The sequence below is a fragment of the Nannobrachium achirus genome (assembly GCF_963921795.1).
Source record: "Nannobrachium achirus genome assembly, chromosome: 23".
In the NCBI taxonomy this organism is placed as follows: Eukaryota; Metazoa; Chordata; class Actinopteri; order Myctophiformes; family Myctophidae; genus Nannobrachium; species Nannobrachium achirus.
In genome coordinates, this window is record NC_137830.1 from 33,233,893 (window position 1) to 33,257,349 (window position 23,457).

At 45.1% G+C, this 23,457-nt stretch overlaps 1 protein-coding gene across 1 annotated transcript in view; it reads right to left on the reverse strand.

Moving 5' to 3' along the window:
- prrt4b (proline rich transmembrane protein 4b) overlaps positions 1-23,099 on the reverse strand; it is a gene marked incomplete at both ends in the record, with an annotated part of 39,717 nt that extends 16,618 nt beyond the window's left edge. Inside the window, 2 exons of the mRNA XM_080754344.1 lie at positions 1,571-1,744; positions 22,010-23,099. Of these exons, the coding sequence (XP_080610470.1) occupies positions 1,571-1,744; positions 22,010-23,099 (1,264 nt within the window). The remainder of the gene's footprint in view (positions 1-1,570; positions 1,745-22,009) is intronic.
- Between the last annotated feature and the right edge of the window lie 358 nt (positions 23,100-23,457).

Genomic DNA, 23,457 nt, shown 5'->3' on the forward strand with positions numbered 1-23,457 from the left:
TTTCCGCTACGTAGATTTTACCACCAAACTGGTTTGCTGGATTGCTCCCTTTAAAAAAAAACACAAATCATGAACACCACTTGCCTTTTCTTTGCAATTAGCCACACACATTCCCTCAACACATAGGCATACATGCCACTTAAAATATTCACATCTACCTGCACATGGGCCTCTTCTAGCGCCACCATGTGGTTGCTTTTTGCAGACTCTTATCTCCAGCACGGTTGCCCCTATCCATGCCAAACTTTGATTTCTCACATGCCCCATAGCGCCACAATGAGAGGTTACTTTTTACAGACAACATTATGCAACATTATGCGACCTGACGGTCGCTTATCTCCCGATTAGGGAATCTTCCTGGTATTGTGTTATATTCTCTTTCTCACTCTCTTCCCGCCACCCTCTTTCTGTGACACACCAGAACCAGTGGGGCATGGCGTCATGCTGTCTTCAGCAGAGTGGCACATTTAAAGTGTCTATTTTTGAAAAGCAGTCGACCAGTTCTGCTATTCTGGGCTTAGGTAATGTAGGTTACAGCAGCTACGCGCGAAAAAGGGGTTCAGAGTGAATCCTTTAATGAGCACAAAACATGAAATCACTTTACTGACAAATGCCAACGCTTATTTACCCATAGCAAAGAAGCAAGGAAGTCTCTCTCTCTCTCTCTCTCCCACTCATATCAGTCATTTATTAAAGACCGCAGCTTGAACGAGCTGTTTGCTTCGCCTCCCCCAGGAAGCAATTAGTGACTCCAAGCAAAAGCATGAAGTGGAAACTAGACCTCTTTAGACCACTTGCTTTCACTCTGACAGATTGCACCTACAGTACATGTGTACTCAAACGGTTATAATGGCTTGGAGAGGAATTAGCTGTAAAATGGTTGTAACTGTCTCCTTAGGGTTTAGTATCGGTAATGAGCGTGTGTGTCTGCGCACGCGCAAGAATGGCAACACCGAGGTGAAGTGGTGTTGTTTTAACATCTCAACAACAACCACACCCGTAGTAGGTCCAGGCCCGTGAGAACAACTACAGAGTTCACTTTAACACCAAGCAACACTGCAGTGCGCAACTAAGAACTTCGTTTCCTCTGGTGATCCAGACTAGAACATTTACCCACAGACTGGTTGTAAGAGGGTTTCAACAATGTGGGATGCCCAAAAAGGAGGCAAAAAGGCTGGCAAAGTATTGTGCTGTCTTTGCTATAATTGGCAGCCGCCATATATGGCGGAGATGCTGCTACTTTTACCCATAGACTACATAGAGTACTTGTTTTACATGCTTGTATCATTCATGAAGATTTTTTTTTGTGAATGTAACCTTACTGCACCTACAATATTTGTGTACTGTATGCTCTCCCTAATGTGGACATTGTTAAAGTGTGTGTGTGTGTGTGTGTGTGTGTGTGTGTGTGTGTGTGTGTGTGTGTGTGTGTGTGTGTGTGTGTGTGTGTGTGTGTGTGTGTGTGTGTGTGTGTGTGTGTGTGTGTGTGTGTGTGTGTGTGTGTGTGTGTGTGTGTGTGTGTGTGTGTGTGTGAGTGTGTTCATGCATGCAAGGTGTGAGGCCTACTCGCCTGTAGACAGTACATCTGTAGGTGTCGACACGGACACGTCTGTAGGCGTTGGAGTGGACACCTCTGTGCGTGGTGGTGGTGGTGGTGGTGGTGTAGCTACACCCGTAAACGTTGGCGGTGACATGGACACGTCTGTGGGTGTTGTTTCGTCCTCGTTCTTATGGCCTGGTGTACCTGGGAAGACATGATGTACACCATTAGGGCTGTCACAATTATTACATAATCGTCTAATCGCAATCATTTGAGGTAATCGCAATTATTTTGCATAATCGTCATAATCGTTTCCATGTTGAAAAATGATCATATATTTTCAAACATTTTCAAAAACAGTGGAAATAGCAGATCTACAAGCTCACAACGCAATTGCGATGTGTTGTGAGCTTGTAGATCGGCTATTTCCACTATCAATGTTTAAGTGTGAAGTTGTCAAATGTCAGTATTTTTTTGTATATTTAAGTTTTGTGTCATAATTGCCATGTGCAACTTCAAAGACTAAAAGCCAAACAGAAATGTAATTGTCAATGATAGAAACACAATTAAATCATTAATCGTAATCGTAATTATTTGAGTGACAATTAATCGTCATGTAAAGTGTCATAATCGTGACAGCCCTATACACCATGTACCGAAAACATATTTTTTCTTCACGATTCCGATACTTGCGTATCGGTCGATATAGCGAGTGTGTAATTCAAACAAATCTAGGACAGTGGTTGTCAAAGTGGAATCCAGGGACCCTCACGGTTCCATAGACCCTTACAGATCTATAACTCTGAGTGTGTACAAATGGAACCAGTTGGACCCTTGAGAGTCCATTTGGTTCCATTTGTACAGATTTATGGTGGTCCTTAAAATTAAAAGGTTTGAGAACCACTGATCTATAGTAATAAATACAAATTCCATTAATAATTGTTAATGTACAGCTATAAGTTTGTAAAATAATAATGTGAATAAGTACAGAATATATGTGCAACATCAACTGAAACATTCAAAATATCACTGTAAATTACATGTCATCACATGATACATTACGTGGTATTGGATTGTTCACAAACTGGCATACTCGTCAATACTGACGCCAGCATTTTAGGCAGTATTGGTGGCTTTTCCCGTACTGGCATGCGGACAGCTGCGATGTACACAGGTGAACCTTTCACAAAATATAATGAAAGCACACTTTCATAGTAATGTCAAATGACTATAAAAGTGTGAAACAGATTAATATAGTTTTATCTTAATCCCTTCCCAGAGGGGGGTGGTTTTGCTGTCTATCCCCTGCTTGAAGACTGGAACAGAAGAGATGGAATATTATTTCTTAACCCAGTTCTGTCAAAGGTTCCAGCACGTAGTCGGTCATCCATGGCCGGTCGTGAGGCCCTGTGCAGTCTAATTACATTTCCCTCTCCCTGTGTGTGTGTGTGTGTGTGTGTGTGTGTGTGTGTGTGTGTGTGTGTGTGTGTGTGTGTGTGTGTGTGTGTGTGTGTGTGTGTGTGTGTGTGTGTGTGTGTGTGTGTGTGTGTGTGTGTGTGTGTGTGTGTGTGTGTGTGTGTGTGTTACTATACTTGTGTGAGGACCAAATGTCCCCACAATTACAGAATTTGAGAGATGGACCATTTTCCAGGTCAGAAGATAAATGGTTGTTTTATGGTTGACCTTTTTTTTAGAGAGATGTTTTCAAGGATCAGGTATTTAGAGATTATAGGTTCATGGGTCGGAACATTATTTATACTTAGTTGCGTGCCAGTGTCATGCACTGAAAATATCAGATCCATAACGTCATTGTCGGGTGGAAACCTTGTATCTCCAAAACCGTTTGTTTTTATCATTTAAAAAAAATGAACTAAACTATAGTGAAAACAGCTGATCTACAAGCACACAACGTCTCACACCGCGAGGCGTTGTGTGCTTGTAGATCTGCTGTTTTCACAACTTTTGTGCGACGGCCTTGTATGATGAAGCAAGGCTTTACTTTGCGAAAGAACGTACAAATTTGAAACTTGGAGATGCGAGGTTTCTGCCCGACAGTGACGATAAGCTTATTAGATCTGACATGTTTCGGCTTTTTGGTTTACGTTTAATAAATGGCAAATTGTTTTAAAAATAACATTCGTAAAATGTTGCTGTCGCTAAACCGCTTGGTCCGCTGTGCTTCCAGACCCGGTGTTACGTCATCTGTCTTGTAAGGGGGTGGGGTGGGTGGCAAAGCAAAGCTTTTTCCATCTCCTCATCATCAGAGTCTTTTGAAAGAGGGTAGCCTTGTTCCATTTGCTGCCAGGCTCATAGCGCACATTCTGCACCTTGTAAACCTGTGATGTACCATAATTGCTACAAGCCGCACCTGAATATAAGCCGCACCAGCTAAATTTAGAAGTTAGTTAGTTAGTTTACATACAGTATATAGGCCCCACCTGACTATAAGCCGCAGGTGTCCTTCCTGCTTCCCCCTAGAGCGCCCCTGGTGGCCGTTAGCTATAAAAATCTATATATAAATCCTTGTTAAAGACCATTGTAAAACGAACTAAGTGGCTGTGGCAGTGCGTTTTTTTTTAGATCGAACCCAGTTCGATTCGTGCGTCTTTTTGCATGCGGTAAAAAATAATTGGCAAACAGAAATAACGCAACACTCCTGTGTGCAAAGCCCTTAAGGGAACAGTCACACCAAATATGGCTGCTGGCTGCTAAACTATTTTTGTGTGCAGCCAGTGGATTCTAAAAAATAACCAGTGACGCACCTCTCACTCACTTTCAGGACCTTCTCTGTGTGAGCAAGAGGTCTGTAGCGCAACTCAGATGCTTTTGCTCACATTGCATAAAGGAGTAGTTCACCCCTAAAATGACTTTTTTTCTATTCATGACTCACACCATGGAGACTTGAGTTCAATGATATTTTTTATTTTTTGTCGCATTCCTAAGACAATAATTTGATAACAATAAATGTATCCCATTGCTTCCGGATGGTGACCCAAATGCATTTGGGTCCCCATCCGGAATCAATACATTTACTATAACATTGTTTTTGTCTTAGAAATGCGACAAATACAAAAACATCTTATTGAACTCAAGTCTCCATGGCGTGACTAATCAATAGAAACACATTTGGGGGGTGAACTAAATCTTTAAGTAAAGGTCAGATTTCTGACATACATAAGGTTTCCACCCGACAACGACGATATATTTCTACTCAACAGCTACAGTATGAATTTCAATCTGTTCTTTGGCTGAGCACAAGAATCCTGCCGGCTGTGCACAAGAATGCTCATGCTGTGTGTGCACAGGCCCGAGTCTGTGCACGGAATCCCCCAGGTTGTGCACAAGTGTGTGTGTGTGTGTGTGTGTGTGTGTGTGTGTGTGTGTGTGTGTGTGTGTGTGTGTGTGTGTGTGTGTGTGTGTGTGTGTGTGTGTGTGTGTGTGTGTGTGTGTGTGTGTGTGTGTGTGTGTGTGTGTGTGTGTGTGTGTGTGTGTGTGTGTGCCCCAAGTCAATCTCCAGTGTGTGAAAGTATCCACAGTCTATCCCACTCATCACTGTATTGTACTGCTGACCCTGCACAGCTGGACGCCCGGCTCAGCCAAAGGACACAGCGAATAATGAGCATTGCTGGAAAACATGACACACACACACACACACACACACACACTGTACGTGTCAGGTTTTCCGTGGGCATATGTGATACACACACACACACACACACACACACACACACACACACACACACACACACACACCGTCGTACATACAGTATTTACTGCCATCGCCACACGTGTAACACACAGTGGTGGAAAGTAACTATACTTAAGTACAAATTGACTATTTCCAATTTTCAAAAGGAGAATATGGTAGGCTACTCAGTTATTTGAAAACTTGAGTCACTTGTGACTTTGTAGATTTTGATTATATTTACAAAACATACATTAACCACTTCAGCCCTACAGTATACAGTATATACATTTCCTCTAATTCATATAGCTTAATTAGCCTCGCATAGATAATATCACACTGCATGGTCTGGTGCATTCAAGAAATTATTCCGGGGCGGAGGTTTTCCGAGGTTACAAAAACTATTCAAATGGACTCTATTGGTTAGACCTACACCCAATCAGAGTAGCCCAAGAAACCCACTTTGGAACGATACAAACACAGTGGAAACAGCAAAGGTGGGTTTTCCGCTCTGACATCACTGTCATGTCAGGGGAACCACACTAACAGAATCCCTTTTATGCCCATATATGGAATTCCCTGATGTCATCAATATTAAGCCCATATCTAACAGACTTCATATGGGAATGCATATGGAGGCCACATCGGCCACATACCTAACAGAATCCATATATGGCCAAGACAGATGGCCAAGACAGCCCATATCTGTGTGGCTGGTTCTACAGACAGGGTTCTCCATGTATGGGCATAAAGTGATTGTATGATGTCAGATGTCATAGACGTCATAGGACTTTCACATAACGAATAAATGAGGAAGCATGTTTGGGCACTCACAGCATATCTCCATATAGAATACATGAATCTCCATACTGTATATGGGTACCAGGGGTCTCCATATATGGGTAACAGGTCCGATATACATCACTGGCCAGATGGCCAAGACATGGCCGCGTCCTCGCCCTTGAGGTTGCTTGTCACCCTGAGGCGTCTTACTAGTTCATAAGTTGCTCTTTCACAATGGTAATGACTTGTGGCGCTGCATGCTAATCAGATGGAGTTTTGTTTGTTTGGTCAGAAAGTGACACAGCATAAGGTGAGCCGCACGTTCCTCCGGTCCTGCCACATCACCGCAGCGTTTAGGGACCGGGCAGGAGGAGCTGTGTGTGGCTTTAATGCTATGCTTAATTAGCAAGGCTAACGAGCTCTGCACCAAACGAGGTGGAGGAGGGACATTAAATGAGGACGAAGAGTTCCCTGTGCACATGCCCCCCCCCCCCCCCCCCCCACACACACACACACACACACACACAGCAGCAGTGACCTCTAATAGATCCTTGCTGTATACGTCGCTCCCAGCAACTAGAAACCACATAATAAGAACCAAGGAAGAGCTTAGGCTATGTAAATGAGGTATACGGACATGTTCATAGCATGCACTATAGACACAGACTGTAGAGCAGGGGTCTTCAACAGGGGGTCCGGGACCCCTAGGGGGTCCTCAGAGTTACTACAGGGGGTCCTCCAAATCTTCCAATCCTTTTTATATTAACAACTTGAACCCTAGTGTCCATATTCTGAGAACTGTAGCCAAAAATAGATCTACAAGCTCAAGCTTGTGAGCTTGTAGATCGGCTATTTTCGGCAAAGAGGCTTGGTGTAGAGGGGAACAAGAGCAGACGAAGTACAGAGTAAAAGTTCAAATTTATTAGGTAATGACGGCTCAAGTGGTTAAATATCTGAAGACAATACACCGATGATTGTGCTGTCAAAAGATGAAACTATATGGAATCTATTAACAGATTGTAGGGGTCTCTGCTTCATCACTCTCTCAAGTAAGGGGTCCTTAGCCTGAAAACGTTGAAGACCCCTGCTGTAGAGCATATCTGTAGTGATAATATGGCCATACCTAACACTACATGCCAAAAAAGTTATAAATTCCTGTGTTTGTGTATTATAACAAAACAATTACAGCCCTAAGTACACCCCTAAACAAAAAAGTAACGCGTGATGAGTGACGTACGTTGACTCTACTTAATAATTCATGAGGTCAGAATGATTGACAGGTGCCTGTGTCAATCAACTTCCAACTATTTCAACTTCAATAACTCCCCACGAGCCACTGTTCACTGCGCTGGTTCGCGGAGCTCCCCCCTTCCCCCGCCTCCCTGTTTGTCCTCTCCGCACAGCGGAGCGCTGGCCTCAGCCAATCACAAGCCGCGGCCGACGTCTATAGGAGCGCTACTACGGAAAAGCTGTGACACTCACCGCGCCAGCGCTACCCGTCTTTACATGTTAATTTCTCCAATAAGTCATGGCCCTCCTACTTTTTGACCGTCAAATCACATTCCTCCCAGCGCTATGTCCTGCCTCCCTGGCTCGTTTCACTAGGAAATGCGTCACCATACGGAGGTGTCACAAGTGGAGCACTTCCGTCGCAGTGCGACTTTAACTGGAAGCCGGAATTTCGATGTTAGGCATTGAGAGCCTCAGCCAACGCTTAGGAAACTAACACTTTTTCATCATGATTGCTACCTGTGTCAGATATTTTTTCAGGAAAATAAAAGAAGACATATCTTACGTTTCTTAAGTTTCCTACTGCCAGCTGCCGTCGTGGTAATTGGATAACAGGCTTGTCAGTAACTGACTCTGTGCTCTTTAGATACCTCAATCCAATTATATATAGTGTGCACATTGAAAAAACACAAGAAAACACATGGAGACAATCTGTGATATGTGTTCTTTCATTTCACAGATGTTGTTTATTTATTATGCTTGTCCACCCAGCTCTCATTGACATTTCCATCAAACATTCCCGGCTCCAGGTTGCCTCCGAAACCACAAAGTGGCGTTCATGTTGTTAACCTTGTTTTACGTTGTCTGAAAAAGGTTTTAAAATAAATAATGTTGCTATAGCATTATCGTCTCTGTTGCGGAAACCTCATTATTATGTCCAAAACTGTTACGTTTAAAGATTCAAATACAAAAGCAGAAATAGTAGCAGATCATTCACAATCTCGAAACATGTCTCAAAGCCACGTTTCGAGCTGTGGAGTGGACTTGCTACCTTTAATGCTTTTGTGTGACGCTGTAGAATGATCGAGTTAGGGATTACGGAGATAAGAGGTTTGGTTTCTGCCCGACAGCAGCGATATCTAAAATGACACAGATTGTCGTTGTCAGGTGGAAACCTTGTATGTCCAAAACAGTTTGTTTTTATCATTTAAAAAAATGAACTAAACTAGTGAAAACAGCCAATCTACAAGCACACAACGCCTCGCACCGCGAGGCATTGTGTGCTTGTAGATCTGCTGTTTTCACTACTTTTGTGCGACAGCCTTGTCTGATGAAGCAGGGCTTTACTTTACTTTACTAAAAAAAAGTACACATTTTAAACTTGGAGATACAAGGTTTCTGCCCAACAGATGCTTTCCCGCATTCCCCGATTGGAAGGTATCACAACATAGCTGTCCAGGTCCAAACGGGTTCAACATAATCCTGTTTAAATGAGGAAACTCACTGACACTCACTGAAACATCCACAATCGTCCGTTTTCTTTTCATTTCTTTATCAACACAATACTAATGCAGGAATCGGGGGAGGGTAGAGTGCTGCAGTCTTGGTCTATTTGTCACTGAGGACAGTCATCAGCACACCACAGGTAGGCGGCATTTACTGATTATCAGCAAGAATGGAGGCGCGCTGACATGGCAACATCACAGCATCACTGGTTCAACAGGGAGCCGTATTAGAGCTTAATTGGGTTGGGTTTCATTGTAGAAATCCTGCTGTACAGAACCACAATTAATCCAAATAACCACTTCCCTGGCTAATAAGCCTTATAGCCTATGCCTTAATACCGTTGTTTCCTGTTGAGATTGGCACATTTCACCCAGGTTTTTTCATCTCACTCATGTCACTTTGTCTGATGACTTCACTCAGCAACAAAATAAACAGAAAATAAACAAAAATAAAACAATTCACAGGAGGCAAGCAGTGATCACCCCATGATGTGCACTGCAATGTAGTTTCAAATGCACTACATTGCAGGTGCTTTTTGAGAGTGAAAAAATAAGAAGACGCGTGTGACGTGTGATCTGGGCAGCTTGCCCCAGGAAATGTGCCAAGCTCAATAGGGAACAACGGTACATTACAACTAAAATCCTAAATGCAAAATAACTTAAATATTTTCTTCAATTTATTCAAGGGGGGCAATAACGCCAGACGCAAGGTGATGATGTAATTTGTCCATACTTCCTACGGTTAACATGAGCATCAAAACGATATTTTGAATAATTAAATTAATGTTTTTTTATTAGCACATGCATTCCATACATTCCATAGGGCTGGACCACACATGGACAAAATGACATCAAGTTGAGACGGTAGTTGTCCCCCTCGAGTAAAAGATGAAAATAATTCAAGTGGTTAAAACGGCCTGTCGTGTTTCGTACAATAAGTGTTGAATGGAACATCCAGAAGAAACATGCATGGGTGTGTTTGTACAGTATGTGTCGTTGATAAACTGTTTGCTATTCGAGGCCAGTGACCTGGTTCATATTTCACGGTGACGTCGTCCTCGGGCGGAACACTTGCATGCAGGGGCATCACAAGGGGGGGGGGGGGGAGAGGGGGACTAAGTTACTAGGGCCCAAGGTGGAGGGACCTTAATTATTTTATACTTTAGCTATTGAAAAATAGCAGATCTGCTCGTGAAAATGTGTGCAAATCTTTGAATATATGTATTTTTTAAGCGAACATTTGTAACTAAAATGTTGCTTCTGGGGGGTCCCTGGAACTAAATATTTTGAGATGGGGGTCCGTGGCCAAATACATATAATTTTGGGGGTCCTTCACATGAAATAGTTTGAGCACCACTGACATAGGAACATCGTTTTTTTTCAAAAAAAGACATCAATAGTTAAAGCACAAAATAATGTGTAATAATGCGTTACCAGTCTAAATGGGTTAAACCCACTCCCGCTACGAAGAACATTCATGGGGGCCCCGCAGTGAATCCTTGTACCCAGGGCCCAGAATTTGGTGTGACACCCCTGCTTGCATGTCTCTATAAAGTCCACACACTGGGAATGGCTCAGACCCAGCTTCGTGCACGCACACACACACACACACACACACACACACACACACACACACACACACACACACACACACACACACACACACACACACACACAGGTCTTGCGGCCTGAATGGTTTGAGAACCTTCCCAAGAGTGGCTCAGAGCCTCTGCCTGAAGACCAAAACTATGATGAAAAATGTCCGTCAACTATACCTTTTTTCAGTGACGATGCATGCAATTGTAAAATCAGCCATTGCAACACCGTCAAGGCCTGGCAAAATATTGTTGTCGACAAAATCAACTAAGTTTAGTCGACTAAAATTGTATGATATTTAGTCAACTAAAACCCCCAAAAATCTGATGACTAAAATATGATTAAAGCTAAATTAAGTTGTATTCAAAAGACTATGACTAACTACATCAACATTAACGCTAGTTTTCATGTCCCTTCCCGCGCTTGAGACCCGGGTTCGAATCTCGGCATCTTTACACAGTTCAACGTACGGATCGTAGCTTTGAATAACGTTGTCGTCAGGCGGAAACCTTGTGTGTCCAAAACCGTTTGTTTTGTATTTATCATTTTAAAAATGCTTGTAGATCTGCTGTTTTCACTACTTTTGTGCGACGGCCTTGTATGTTGAAGCAGGGCTGGCTTTGCGTAAAAAATTCCAAATTTGAAACTTGTGCTTCACCGAGTGATTGGATGAGTTGACCGATAAGGAAAAAATGAAATTGAAGCAGGTATACGATCGGCTCTGCGGGGGAAAACAGATAACGCCATATAGAAATTGCCCATTGTGGCTCTCGGATGTCTAATCCTGGAATATCTGTTATGCTTTTAACAAAGTAACCTTACAACGCAGCATCTGCATTTTGCATTCATTCCTTAGCGCCGCAATCCATCTCAATTGATCAGCCAAGTTTCTGCCCGACAGTGACGATAAAGCCTGTATCAGAGTGTACGGTGGAGACCTATCCACCGCAAATTTGAGGTGGAAAGCTTTCCACCTCAAGTCAGAAAATAAGTGCAGGCCATCATAGTCACGGCCCACGGTGAAGTCCTTTACCCCGTCTAGACCGGTTCAGGTCGACCAATCAGTGAACGGGGTGTAGAGCCTGCCTGTCTGATAGTAAAAACAGAGAGATGTGTTGGGACTCACGGTGGAAAGCTCTCCACCGTGAGGAATGATGTAACGTTGTAGTTTCATGACTCAAAAAGACTCGAAAAGACTACACCGCGGTGTAAAGCCTTCCACCGCGGACCCGACTATGATACAGGCTTAAGACGGTACAAAGTGATTCTTCAAAAGGGATCGGCTCTCCTCCAGGACGGTTAGTGCATCTCTGCACCATCACCCTAATGGGATTACCTCGTGGTGGGAGATATAAATTGGATTTAGAACGACACGTCCCACTCCCAGACAGCAAAGCTTCTGGTGCGGACTCTCATCTTGTTCATAACGTCCATGTGTGTATTGTATTGCAGCAGCAGCAGCAGCAGATCAAACGTGTTAGCTTGATCTGCTACTGTAGCCGGGCGCGATATTACTCACAGTCTGTCGTTCACGTTTTTCTTCTCCCAGGAATAGTAAACAGTGAATTAAATCAGACATTCTATCCCTTCATCCTGCCACTCTGTTTTATCTCTGTCAGTTGTGTGTGTGTGTGTGTGTGTGTGTGTGTGTGTGTGTGTGTGTGTGTGTGTGTGTGTGTGTGTGTGTGTGTGTGTGTGTGTGTGTGTGTGTGTGTGTGTGTGTGTGTGTGTGTGTGTGTGTGTGTGTGTGTGTGTGTGTGTGTGTGTGTGTGTGTGTGTGTGTGTGTGCGCAGGAGTGTCGCATCAAATTCTGGGCCCTGGGTACAAGGATTCACTTCAATTATTTTGTGCTTTAACTATTGAAAAACAGCAGATATACAAGCTCACAGCGCGGCACTCGGTTTTAAATCATTTCAAATCCTAAGGGTTTCAAAAAAAACTTAAGTTTCTATGTCAGTGGTGCTCAAACGTTTTCATGTGAAGGACCCCCAAAATGATATGTATTATTTGGCCATGGACCCCCATCTCAAATATTTTTTTCCCCAGAAGCAAAATTTGAAATACATATATTCCGCACTGTGAGCTCGTAGATCTGCTATTTTTCAATAGCTAAAGTTACTAGGGCCCCTCCACCTTGGACCCTAGTAACTCAGTCCCACCGCCCCCCCCCCCCCCCCCCCCCCCACCACTTGTGACGCCCCTGTGTGTGTGTGTGTGTGTGTGTGTGTGTGTGGGGGGGGGGGGGGGGGGGGGGGGGGGGCTTGTGCTTCACAGAGTGATTGGATGAGTTGACCGATAAGGAAAAAATTAAATTGAAGCAGGTATACGATCGGCTCTGCGGGGGAAAACAGATAACGCCATATAGAAATTGCCTGTGGCTCTCGGATGTCTAATCCTGGAATATCTGTTATGCTTTTAACAAAGTAACCTTACAACGCAGCATCTGCATTTTGCATTCATTCCTTAGCGCCGCAATCCATCTCAATTGATCAGCTTTGTTCTTGACATATTTCAACCACATACCGGTAGTTGGCCACAACCACAGTCATGTTAGACTGATGAGAGGTTGGTTTACCTATGATCCTAGATTACTGTTTCTATGCATTTGATGTATTACCTTGTGTTGTCCTTGCTCATTGTTATTGGCCCTCAACCCCCACAGTACCTGCCAGTTGCATCACAAAGGGGGGGGGGGGAGTGGGACTGAGTTACTAGGGCCCAAGGTGGAGGGGCCCTAGTAACTTTAGCTATTGAAAAACAGCAATAATTGAGTTAGGGCCCAAGGTGGAGGGGCCTTAATTATCTTATATTTTAGCTATTGAAAAATAGCAGATCTACAAGCTCACAGCGCTGTGAGCTTGTAGATCTGATATTTTTGAAAATTGGTCAAAATGTGTGCAAATCTTTGAATATGTATTCTTTAAGCAAACTTTTGTAACAAAGGTTTTGGTCCCTGGAACTAAATATTTTGAGATGGGGGTCCGTGGCCAAATACATATCATTTTTGGGGTCCTTCACATGAAAAGGTTTGAGCACCACTGACATAGAAACATAGGTTTTTCAAAAAACCTTAGGATTTGAAATGTTCAAAGGCTTTTTTTCAAGAATAGCAGATAAACAAGCTCACAGCGCAGTACTCGGTGCCACGCTGTGAGCTTGTATATCTGCTATTTTTCAAGCACAAAATAATGCGTAATAATGTGTTCTCCGTCTAAATGGGTTAAACCCCCTCCCCCTATGAAGAACATTCATGGGGGGCCCGCAGTGAATCCTTGTACCGACGCCCCTGGTACCTGCTTGTCTGACCAATCACCTCCAAAAAGTTAGCGACACACAGCACCAGAGGGAGCGCACAAAACAATCTGATAATACAAACACACAGCACAAATATGGGTAAATTCTCCTTCTACAATACTGCCACTCAAGTGTGGACTTCCTTGACTGTTTCCCTTAAGACATTCAGCTCGCTGGGCCCCTTCAAAGCTGCCCTGAAAATCCACCTTTCAGGAGGCCAGAGGCGAAGGTAGTCACTCCCAGTGAACACCCACCCCCCCCATTCATTTTATTTATATCTATAAATGCGAGAAGTCTCTGCGTGTCTGTCTGTCTGTCTGCGTGTATGTAATCCGCGTATCTCGAGAACCGTTCGTCCCACCGGCTTCAGATTCGGCACGCACGTTCTCCGCCGCGGCGCGGAGTGCAGTGCCCGGCCTCGACCCGACCCGACGCGCGTTTTTTCCGAAACGGCGCAAAACGTTCGGAATCTCCTTATGCGGAGCTGATTGTTGACATCAGGCTGTTCCGGAGGAAATCATGTCATTGTGACATCACTTCATAAAAGGCTCTGACATCACGTACACCACATGACCCCACACTCCTATGACAACACGGGCATATTTACATTGTTCCCGAGTTGGCCAGGGCGCCGACTAGACGCTCGGCCGCCCATCTCCATATATGGGCATAAATGGACGTATCGGCGCAAGCGCTGACTCATTGTGACATACAATGGACGCAATCTCCGTATATGGGCATAAAGGGGACACAGATACAGTGATCTCCATATATGGGCATATGGGCATTCTGACATCACTTCTGCTGACTCAAAGACAAACAGGCAAACAGATGGTCAAAACGGGTCCTACAGAGATCTCCATATATGGGCATATTTACATTGTTCCCGAGTTGGCTAGGGCGCCGACTAGACGCTCGGCCGCGCATCTCCAAATCTCTGCGTGTATGTATCTCTGCGTGTATGTAACCCGCGTATCTCGAGAACCGTTCGTCCCACCGGCTTCAGATTCGGCACGCACGTTCTCCGCCGTGGCGCGGAGTGCAGTGCCGGGCCTCAACCCGACCCGACGCACTTTTTTTCCGAAACGGCGCAAAACGTTCGGAATCTCCTTATGCGGAGCTGATTGTTGACATCAGGCTGTTCCGGAGGAAATCATGTCATTGTGACATCACTTCATAAAAGGCTCTGACATCACGTACACCACATGACCCCACACTCCTATGACAACACGGGCATATTTACATTGTTCCCGAGTTGGCCAGGGCGCCGACTAGACGCTCGGCCGCAATCTCCGTATATGGGCATAAAGGGGACACAGATACAGTGATCTCCATATATGGGCATATGGGCATTCTGACATCACTTCTGCTGACTCAAAGACAAACAGGCAAACAGATGGTCAAAACGGGTCCTACAGAGATCTCCATATATGGGCATATTTACATTGTTCCCGAGTTGGCTAGGGCGCCGACTAGACGCTCGGCCGCGCATCTCCATATATGGGCATAACGGGTCCTACAGAGATCTCCATATATGGGCATATTTACATTGTTCCCGAGTTGGCTAGGGCGCCGACTAGATGCTCGGCCGCACATCTCCATATATGGGCATAAATGGATGTATCGGCGCAAGCGCTGACTCATTGTGACATAAAATGGACGCAATCTCCGTATATGGGCATAAAGGGGACACAGATACAGAGATCTCCATATATGGGCATATGGGCATTCTGACATCACTTCTGCTGACTCATTCTGACATCACTCCTGTACTTTGCACGTGTTGAATCTCTATATGGAGATAACCGACGCATCTCACAAGCCATGGGCATAAATGGACACACGCAAACAGATGGTCAAAACAGATCCTACTGTATGACAACAGGTATAATGGGGTTTGCATTAAAGGACGGGGCATTCATCCCCTATTTACATTGTTCCCGAGTTGGCCAGGGCGCCGACTAGACGCTCGGCCGCCCGAAGGGCGGCCGAGCTTCTAGTATTTTATAATTACATCGAATGTAGTTTTTACTCTGTACATATAATGTTTTTTATAATTGCATTAAATGTTGTTCTTGTACTATTTTGCGATGAATTGAATACCAAGGACTTCCAACATAAACAAAGCCGTAAAAGGGGATGTTCCTTTTTTGGACTGGATGCACTGCTGTGTCGTCTGTACTTATCAATGTTATTCATGTTTGTCCAAATAAATGATTCAATCAATCAATCAATTATAAGTCGCTCTAAATGCCTAAATTGTCTAAATTGTACATAAGCTATCTTAGATTTTTTTACATTATATTTTTTTTATTTAATTTTTATTATTTGAAAAACGAATAAGAATGTTCACCTATAATGCCCTAAAAATAGGAACAACAGCTTACATTTCTTCAGATGTGAGCGTGAGAAACGCTCGCGCTCCGTTCCCATGTTCGCTGTTAGCCAACAAGCAACCATGCGCTGACAAATAAAGGCGGTCGGGCTTAATTAAAGTTGCCATAGTAACCTTGCATGGAGAACGAACGAAAGGTCCCCAAAGTCGGGGGGGTCTATAATATGGCTCGCTTCTATTCAGCTCTGCCGCAGTGACTGCATGCTGTGTCCAAGCTTAAAGACAAACAGGCCTAATCCATCCCGTTTATTAGAACACATGGACTCTGTGAACCTCCGGCCGGTAGGACCACTAATTATGAAAAGATGAAAGTATCCATAATATCCTTATCCAGGGGTGTCGCCCCAAATTCTGGGCCCCGGGTACAAGGATTCACTGCGGGCCCCCCGTGAATGTTCTTCATAGGGAGAACTGGGAACGCATTATTACGCATTGTTTTGTGCTTTAACTATTGAAGAATGAATATTCTTCTTCTTGAATATTTCAAATCCTTCTAAGGTTTTTTGGAGAGAGAAAAAAAAACATGTTTCTATGACAGTGGTGCTCAAACCTTTTCATGTGAAGGACCCCCAAAATGATATGTATTTGGCCACGGACCCCTCAAAATACTTAGTTCCAGGGACCACCCAGAAGCAAAATCTGAGATACAAATGTTCGCTTTAAAAAATACATATATTCAAAGATTTGCACCCATTGTCGCGACTATTCAAAAATAGCAGATCTACAAGCTCGCAGCGCGGCACTCGGTGCCGCGCTGTGAGCTTGTATATCTGCTATTTTTGCTATACCCTATAAGTATAAAATAATTAAGGCCCCCCCTCCACCTTGGGCCCTAGTGACGCAGTCTCACTTTTCCCAGCCGTGTGACGCCCCTGTCCTTATCCATAATACAACACTGCTCTCGTGTAATTTTTTCCCCCTAATCTGTTTCCCAGTGATCATCTCTGCGAGGGGAGGCGTGGGCGTCACGCAGGTATCCGTGTCACATGCTCGGCGTGCGTCCCACGTCCACAATCGGTTACACCGTTGATAATGCGTTGGATGTGCAGTGGTGGAAAGTATAACATCGTTGTCGGATGAAAACCTTGTATGTCCAAAACCGCTCGTTTAGGATTTATCATTTTTAAAAATGATTTAAACTAGTGAAAACAGCCAATCTACAAGCACACAACGCCTCGCGGTGCGAGGCGTTGTGTGCTTGTAGATCTGCTGTTTTCACTACTTTTGTACGACGGCCTTGTATGATGAAGCAGGGCTTTACTTTGCGAAAGAACTTACAAATTTGAAACTTGGAGATAAGAGGTTTTCACACGACAACGACGATAAGTACATTTACTTAAAGGAGTAGTTCACCCCCAAAATGATTTTTTCCCCCTATCGATTACTCACGCCATGGAAGTTTGAGTTCAATAATATTTTTTTGCTATTTGGGACCCACATTATTTGGGTCCCCATCCGGAATTGATGGGGGCAAATTTATTGTAATCAAATTATTGTCTTAGGAATGTGACAAAAAACAAAAAAAAGTATTATTGAACTCAAGTCTCCATGGCATGAGTAATCAATAGAGAAAAACTTTCATTTTGGGGTGAACTACTCCTTTAAGTACTGTACTTTTTACAATCTTGAGGTACTTGAGGTACTTTTCTACTTTCACTCAAGGACATTTTGAATTACGGACTTCTACTTGTAACAGAGTATTTCTGCTTTGCAGTAGTGATACTTTAACTTAAGTAAAACATTTGAGTTATTTTTCCACCACTGGTTGGACATGTCTTTCTCATATATACAGTATAGGCTTGCTGCTGCACTGTTGGCCGCTGCCAAAGGAATACTGTGTAGTGCAAGTAAAAATAGAGTGCAGCTACGAGCGCACAGCCTCTCTAATAATGGATCATATGCTAATGAGAGGAGAGAGAGAGAGTGTGAGAGAGAGAGAGAGAGAGAGAGAGAGAGAAGAAAGATATGAAGAAATCAGGCTGCTTGGGGAGGAAATGTATGATGATCGCTATCGGAGACGCATTAAAGCACCTCGTTTTTCATCCCCCCCGCGCGTCTCCTCATCCTACATACCACACAATCTCTCAATCTACTCCTCCGCGACCTTCACCTCCTTGCCTCCTCCGCGCTCCTCCTTTTCCATTCCTTACAGTTGACCTTGCCGTCCCTCTGAAGACAACCCAATGCAGGGTATGCATTGTAAGACAGTAGCGCCAGGGACGTGCAGAGAATGTTAGAGAGGCGGGGGCTTTCTAAAAGGGCCTTTTGGTGAAAATATTGAAAATAGCAGACCTCCAAGCTCACAACGCGTCGTGCTGCGACCCGTTGTGACCTTGGAGGTCTGCTATTTTCAATGCTCGACTTCTACATATGTGAGGGCAATAAAATTCTTTCAACATACTGTAAGATGCTGCATTAAAGTTCAGGAGAGTTTGGACAAGGCAATTCTCTTGAATGCTGCCTTCAGGTATGGCATGGAAAGAGGGCATTTGCGTTTCTTACACATTAGTAAAAACTGCATTCATTGTCTTGAGAGGGCACTTTTTTACAGATGGATAAAAGGGCAGGGGCTCAAGCCCCCTCTGATGTCTATGCGTGCACGTGCCTGATAAGCGCCCTACTTTGTGGTTCACATCCGCTTTACTCTGCTGCTTAACCATTCACGTTCGCCATGCAAACACACTGTTGCTAATAGTCTGCTCTATTTGTGTATTTCTGTGGTTTGGGGACGCACGTGTGTTGCTCACGGCATGCCAAAAATACGACGCTCTGTGATCTTGCAGATCTGCTGTTTTCACGACACCGGCACGCAAATTGAGAATGAAACACGCTTGGCGGCATTCTGCGTGCATTTCTACGAGACGTACTCATTCCCAGAATAATACTTGTATGCGCGAACAACGTGTGCACAGAGGACAACATGCATGGTGGGATGACGTGCATGGAAATGGCAGAGGTGCCCTTAGTGATCATTTATAGCATCACAGCTGTTGCGTGTCCTTTGGTGATGTTATTGGCTCAGTCGTTCGCTGCTCGCTGCAGAAATCCAGACTGTTACCTAGCAGAGACAGGATCTGCTGGGGGGAGGAACACGGTTTAATCCTCGCCTGGATATAAAGCCACGAGCTACTCTCTGTCCCAATCGAGACGCCCGTGCTCTCCAGATCGAGGAGAGGTGGGGGGAGTCTGGGAGGTAGATGAGAGAGGGTGGGAAGCAGTGTTGTTTTTGACAGCAAATTTTGATTTAGTTTTAGTCATAGTCTTTTGAATAAAATGTAATTTAGTTTTAGTCATAATTTAGTCACCAGAAAAGTTTTAGTTTTAGTCTAATTTTAGTAGACTAAATCTACAGTTGATTTAGTCAACTGAAATGTATTTTGGCAGGCCTTGATGGCATCGTAATGACTGATTTTACACTTGGTTGCGTGCTGAAAAGAGCCGATCTACAACGCGTCGCAGCGCGACGCGTTGTGAGCTTGTAGATCTGCTATTTTCAGCACGCAACACCTGAGAGCAACCAAACATAAATTACTGTCTTCTCCACTAGTCCCTCCCTAACGTTTTAGTCTAGTTTTTATTGTGTTGACGTTTTTATTAAATTGTCAATATATTTAGTCTCAGTTTTAGTCATCACAGCTTAGTTTTTATTTAGTTTTTATTTAGTTTTCGTCAGTGAAAAAGCGCAGTCGACAAACGTTTTTCGTCATATTTTTAGTCGACGAAATCAACACTGGTGGGAAGGAGCGAGATAGAGAGAAATGGAGGGAGGGGCGAGGGAGGAGGGAGAGGTGGGGGAGACTTAAATGGCAAGAAGCATGTTCAGCATCCATGAGCAGGGGACCGTTGAGCGGGACGGTCCCATAGGAATGGAGGCGCTTTTCGCTGAGTGCGCGCTCGGAATACTGATACAGCTCCTATACGGAAAGGCTTCCCCCTCCCTCCCCCCACCGCAGCCAGGTCCCCGTTGCCATGGAGAAACCCAACGCTAGGGCAGGCGCAGACACAACACTGATTGCTCCAGACATAACATGACAGCAGTGAGCTGTGTGTACAGATGTATATACTGCAGCTGAGTTGTAGCCCGGGAAGCGCGCAAACGTAACAACAACCTGCATGGCCCCACGCACACACAGGCAACAGCCTTTCGACCCAAACAACAACACACCCGGGACATAAACGTACAAATCCCTTCTCATCGGGGAGTGTGTGTACATGAGTATTGTTCTGTGATGCCCCACCACCATGCCGCACTGAAGACTAGGGATGGGACGATACGCGATATTATCGTTTATCGTGATAAAAAAACGCTCACGATAATCGTATCTGATTTATCGTGATATCGTCCTCCGTCATGCACTGGGATCAATTCACCTTTTATTTGCTGAGCTGCATATCTGGTACCACTTAAACCCTGGTAAAAGTTACTTATAATATATGTCCTTGATACGGTCCTTTTTTCACTATCTACCAATTATCTTTGCAGATCTACAAGCTCGTTGCGACGCGTTGTGAGCTTGTAGATCTGCTATTTTTTGGCAAATGTTTCCCCCCGGGATAATGGATTTTGATTATCGCGATAATATCGCGATAATATCGCGATAATATCGCAAATCGCGATTTCTTTCGTCACAATAATCGTGATATGAAATGTTCATATCGTCCCATCCCTACTGAAGACCACAGAGTATCCAGAGTAATCGCCTCATCATTTCAGCACAGCCACCTATGACCCTCCTATGATGAATGTGTGTCTGGCGGCAGGAGGGGCTATACGTGTGAGGAGTCATTAAGACTGCTATAGACGCCAGGCCTCCGCCATGCGTGCTTCGCCGCAGTGATGGGGGATGGGCGGACGGGGGAGAAGGAGGTGTTCTCTCAATGTCAACGTGAAAGCGATTCCAAATAACCTGGCGTCGCAGCGTCCCCCTCCTGCTCTGCACCGTGCACGCGGAGAGCAGTGCATCCCTTTATATTGATGCAAATTGCTGGTGACCTTCCACTATCTAGCCACTTTCCCTGTTGCCGTTTGTGCACATTTTTCCAAATAGCGAAAATGGCAGATCTACAATATCACAGCGCATTGCACTACAGCGCATTGCAAATTCTACTATTCGTTGTATGACAAATAATAGAGTGTAAGCGGTTATATTATGTTGGAGGTGAATTATTCTGTCTCGTTATAGTCCGCTTATGCAGATGATGCAGACCTGTAGGTTTAACATCTGAATTGCTAAACGTATAAGTCTGCAAATTTGGACTTATTTTAGTGAATGAAAGGTTATTCTGACCAACCTGTATGGTAGAGTATGGTGCAATACAAAGTAGTATATTGTCGTTCTCGGGTGGAAACCTTGTATGTCCAAAACCGTTTGTTTTGTTATCATTTTTAAAATGATTTAAACTAGTGAAAACAGCCGACAAGCACACACCGCCTCGGTGCGAGGCGTTGTGTGCTTGTAGATCAGCTGTTTTCACTACTTTTGTGCGATGTCCTTGTATGATGAAGCTGCTTTACTTTGCGAAAAAATGTACGAATTTGAAACTTGGAGATACGAGGTTTCTGTCCGACAGTGACGATATCTGCGGTGGTTAGAAGTGGACCCCCAACTCTTCCATTGTGCCGGGTAGGACACGTAATGGTTGAAAGTGTCAATAATGTTATTTACGACGGGCACTTTTGGAGTTTGGACATCATTGCAAGTACCTCTCTGTGTCGGGAGAGAGACAACGGACATAAATGTTACGGATTATATAGCTTTAACATCTTGTAATTAAGAAGCGTTGACGGGGATTTCAAATTGATTTGGACTTATGGACAGCTTTAGCTCCCATTGACGTCTTAGCAAGTCAGGGACGCCATCAATCACATCGAACTGTCGGAACCGCCATTTGATCGCCATTTATCGAAAGGAATCACCAGCCGTCTGCGGATGATTGATCACATTCATTGATTTGATACAAACCGCCATTGATTTGCTTACCTACTGGTATTGGGAAGTTAACCTTTGCCCCGCGAGACGTGCTTGTAACGGCCTCCTCCGACACGCGCTGGTCTTTGATCACCGCGGCGGCGCTGGTGAGCATCCAGACGTGTTCCTCCACCGGCCCAGATTTGGCCTCGGATACGCCTGAGTGCGGCTCAGACCGAGTGGGCCGAACGTCCGTCACTGTGGTGCTGGCGGTAATGCTAGCGCTAACTGTCAACTTCCTTGGCGTTGTGGCGGACATTGTTCCCGGGGTTGTAGGTGTGACGGACCCCAGCGGCCGTCTGGCCAGCGTGGTCTCCCGCAGGCCTGGGTTTGTTGTCATGGGTCGGTATGTTACCGATATCAAAGCGGTGGGAACTGTGGTTTCTGGCCGCTCCGTTGAAGCGACTGTCAACGGCTCTGTCTGAGAATCTGCAACTTCCTCTTTGTCAGCGGCGGGCTCCTCCGGGAGGTGTTCGTCGGCGCTGGCATCCACGTTGTGCTCTGCGGTTTGTGCAGAGCCTGGCGGTGGGAGGGTATGTGTTGCCGTGCGCGCCGGAGCGTGTGCGCCGGTGGGACTGTGGGAGAATGGCATATCTCTGATAGAAGTGCTGTCGGGGGAGAGAGAGACTGAGACAAGAGGATCTTTGTCACTCCGGATCACGCTACCGCGTGGGGTTCCTGATGTCCCTTTGGGGACGGAGTCGGTTCTTATCTCTAGCGTGGCGCTGGCGAGGTGCTCCCGAGCAGAGGTGGTCGGCGGCCTGGACGTGGAGGAAGAAAGGCTCTCTTCCCCGGAACCTGAATGTTCTGAAAAGCGATCGATCGGTTCCGTCGACCAGTCGGTCGACGCGGCAGCCTCGCTCTCGGTTTCCGAGTCCCCGGGCCATGGGCCGGGCGGCAGCGGCGACGGAAGCGAGGAGGACTTTGGCAGAGCAGAACCAGGCTGGTTGGGAGAAGGAGGCGTGTGTTCCCGCGGCGGTTCCTCGGAGGAGGGCGCCGGTCCCCAGAGGCCCTCCTCGTCGGCGAGGGTATGGCGTCCGTAAACCACGAGCAGCAAACAGCACCAGAAGCACCGATCCCAGGTCCGGCGGAGGCGAGGCATGCTGCTGAGCGGAGGCTGGAGCGGTCACATGGTTCTGGTCATCCTGGCCCTGCTGCCCGTGGCCCCCAATGCTCTGCCCACGTGACCTATAAGACAAGAACACAATACCCCATTAAACTATTGGTTCTAAGACTATTAGTATTATTTTTCAAACACTTTCAAGGTTTTAGCAGATGCACAAGCTCGCAGAGCGGTACAAAGTGAGGCACTAGTGGCGTTTCCATAAACCTATTCGAATTAGGGAAGCGAATTATCAGAAATACCCATTAAGACAAAGCGAATTTAGCATGTTTCCATTTGCGGGTGTCATTTGAATTAGCGACGTGGAAATATTGAAAATAGCAGACATCCAAGCTCA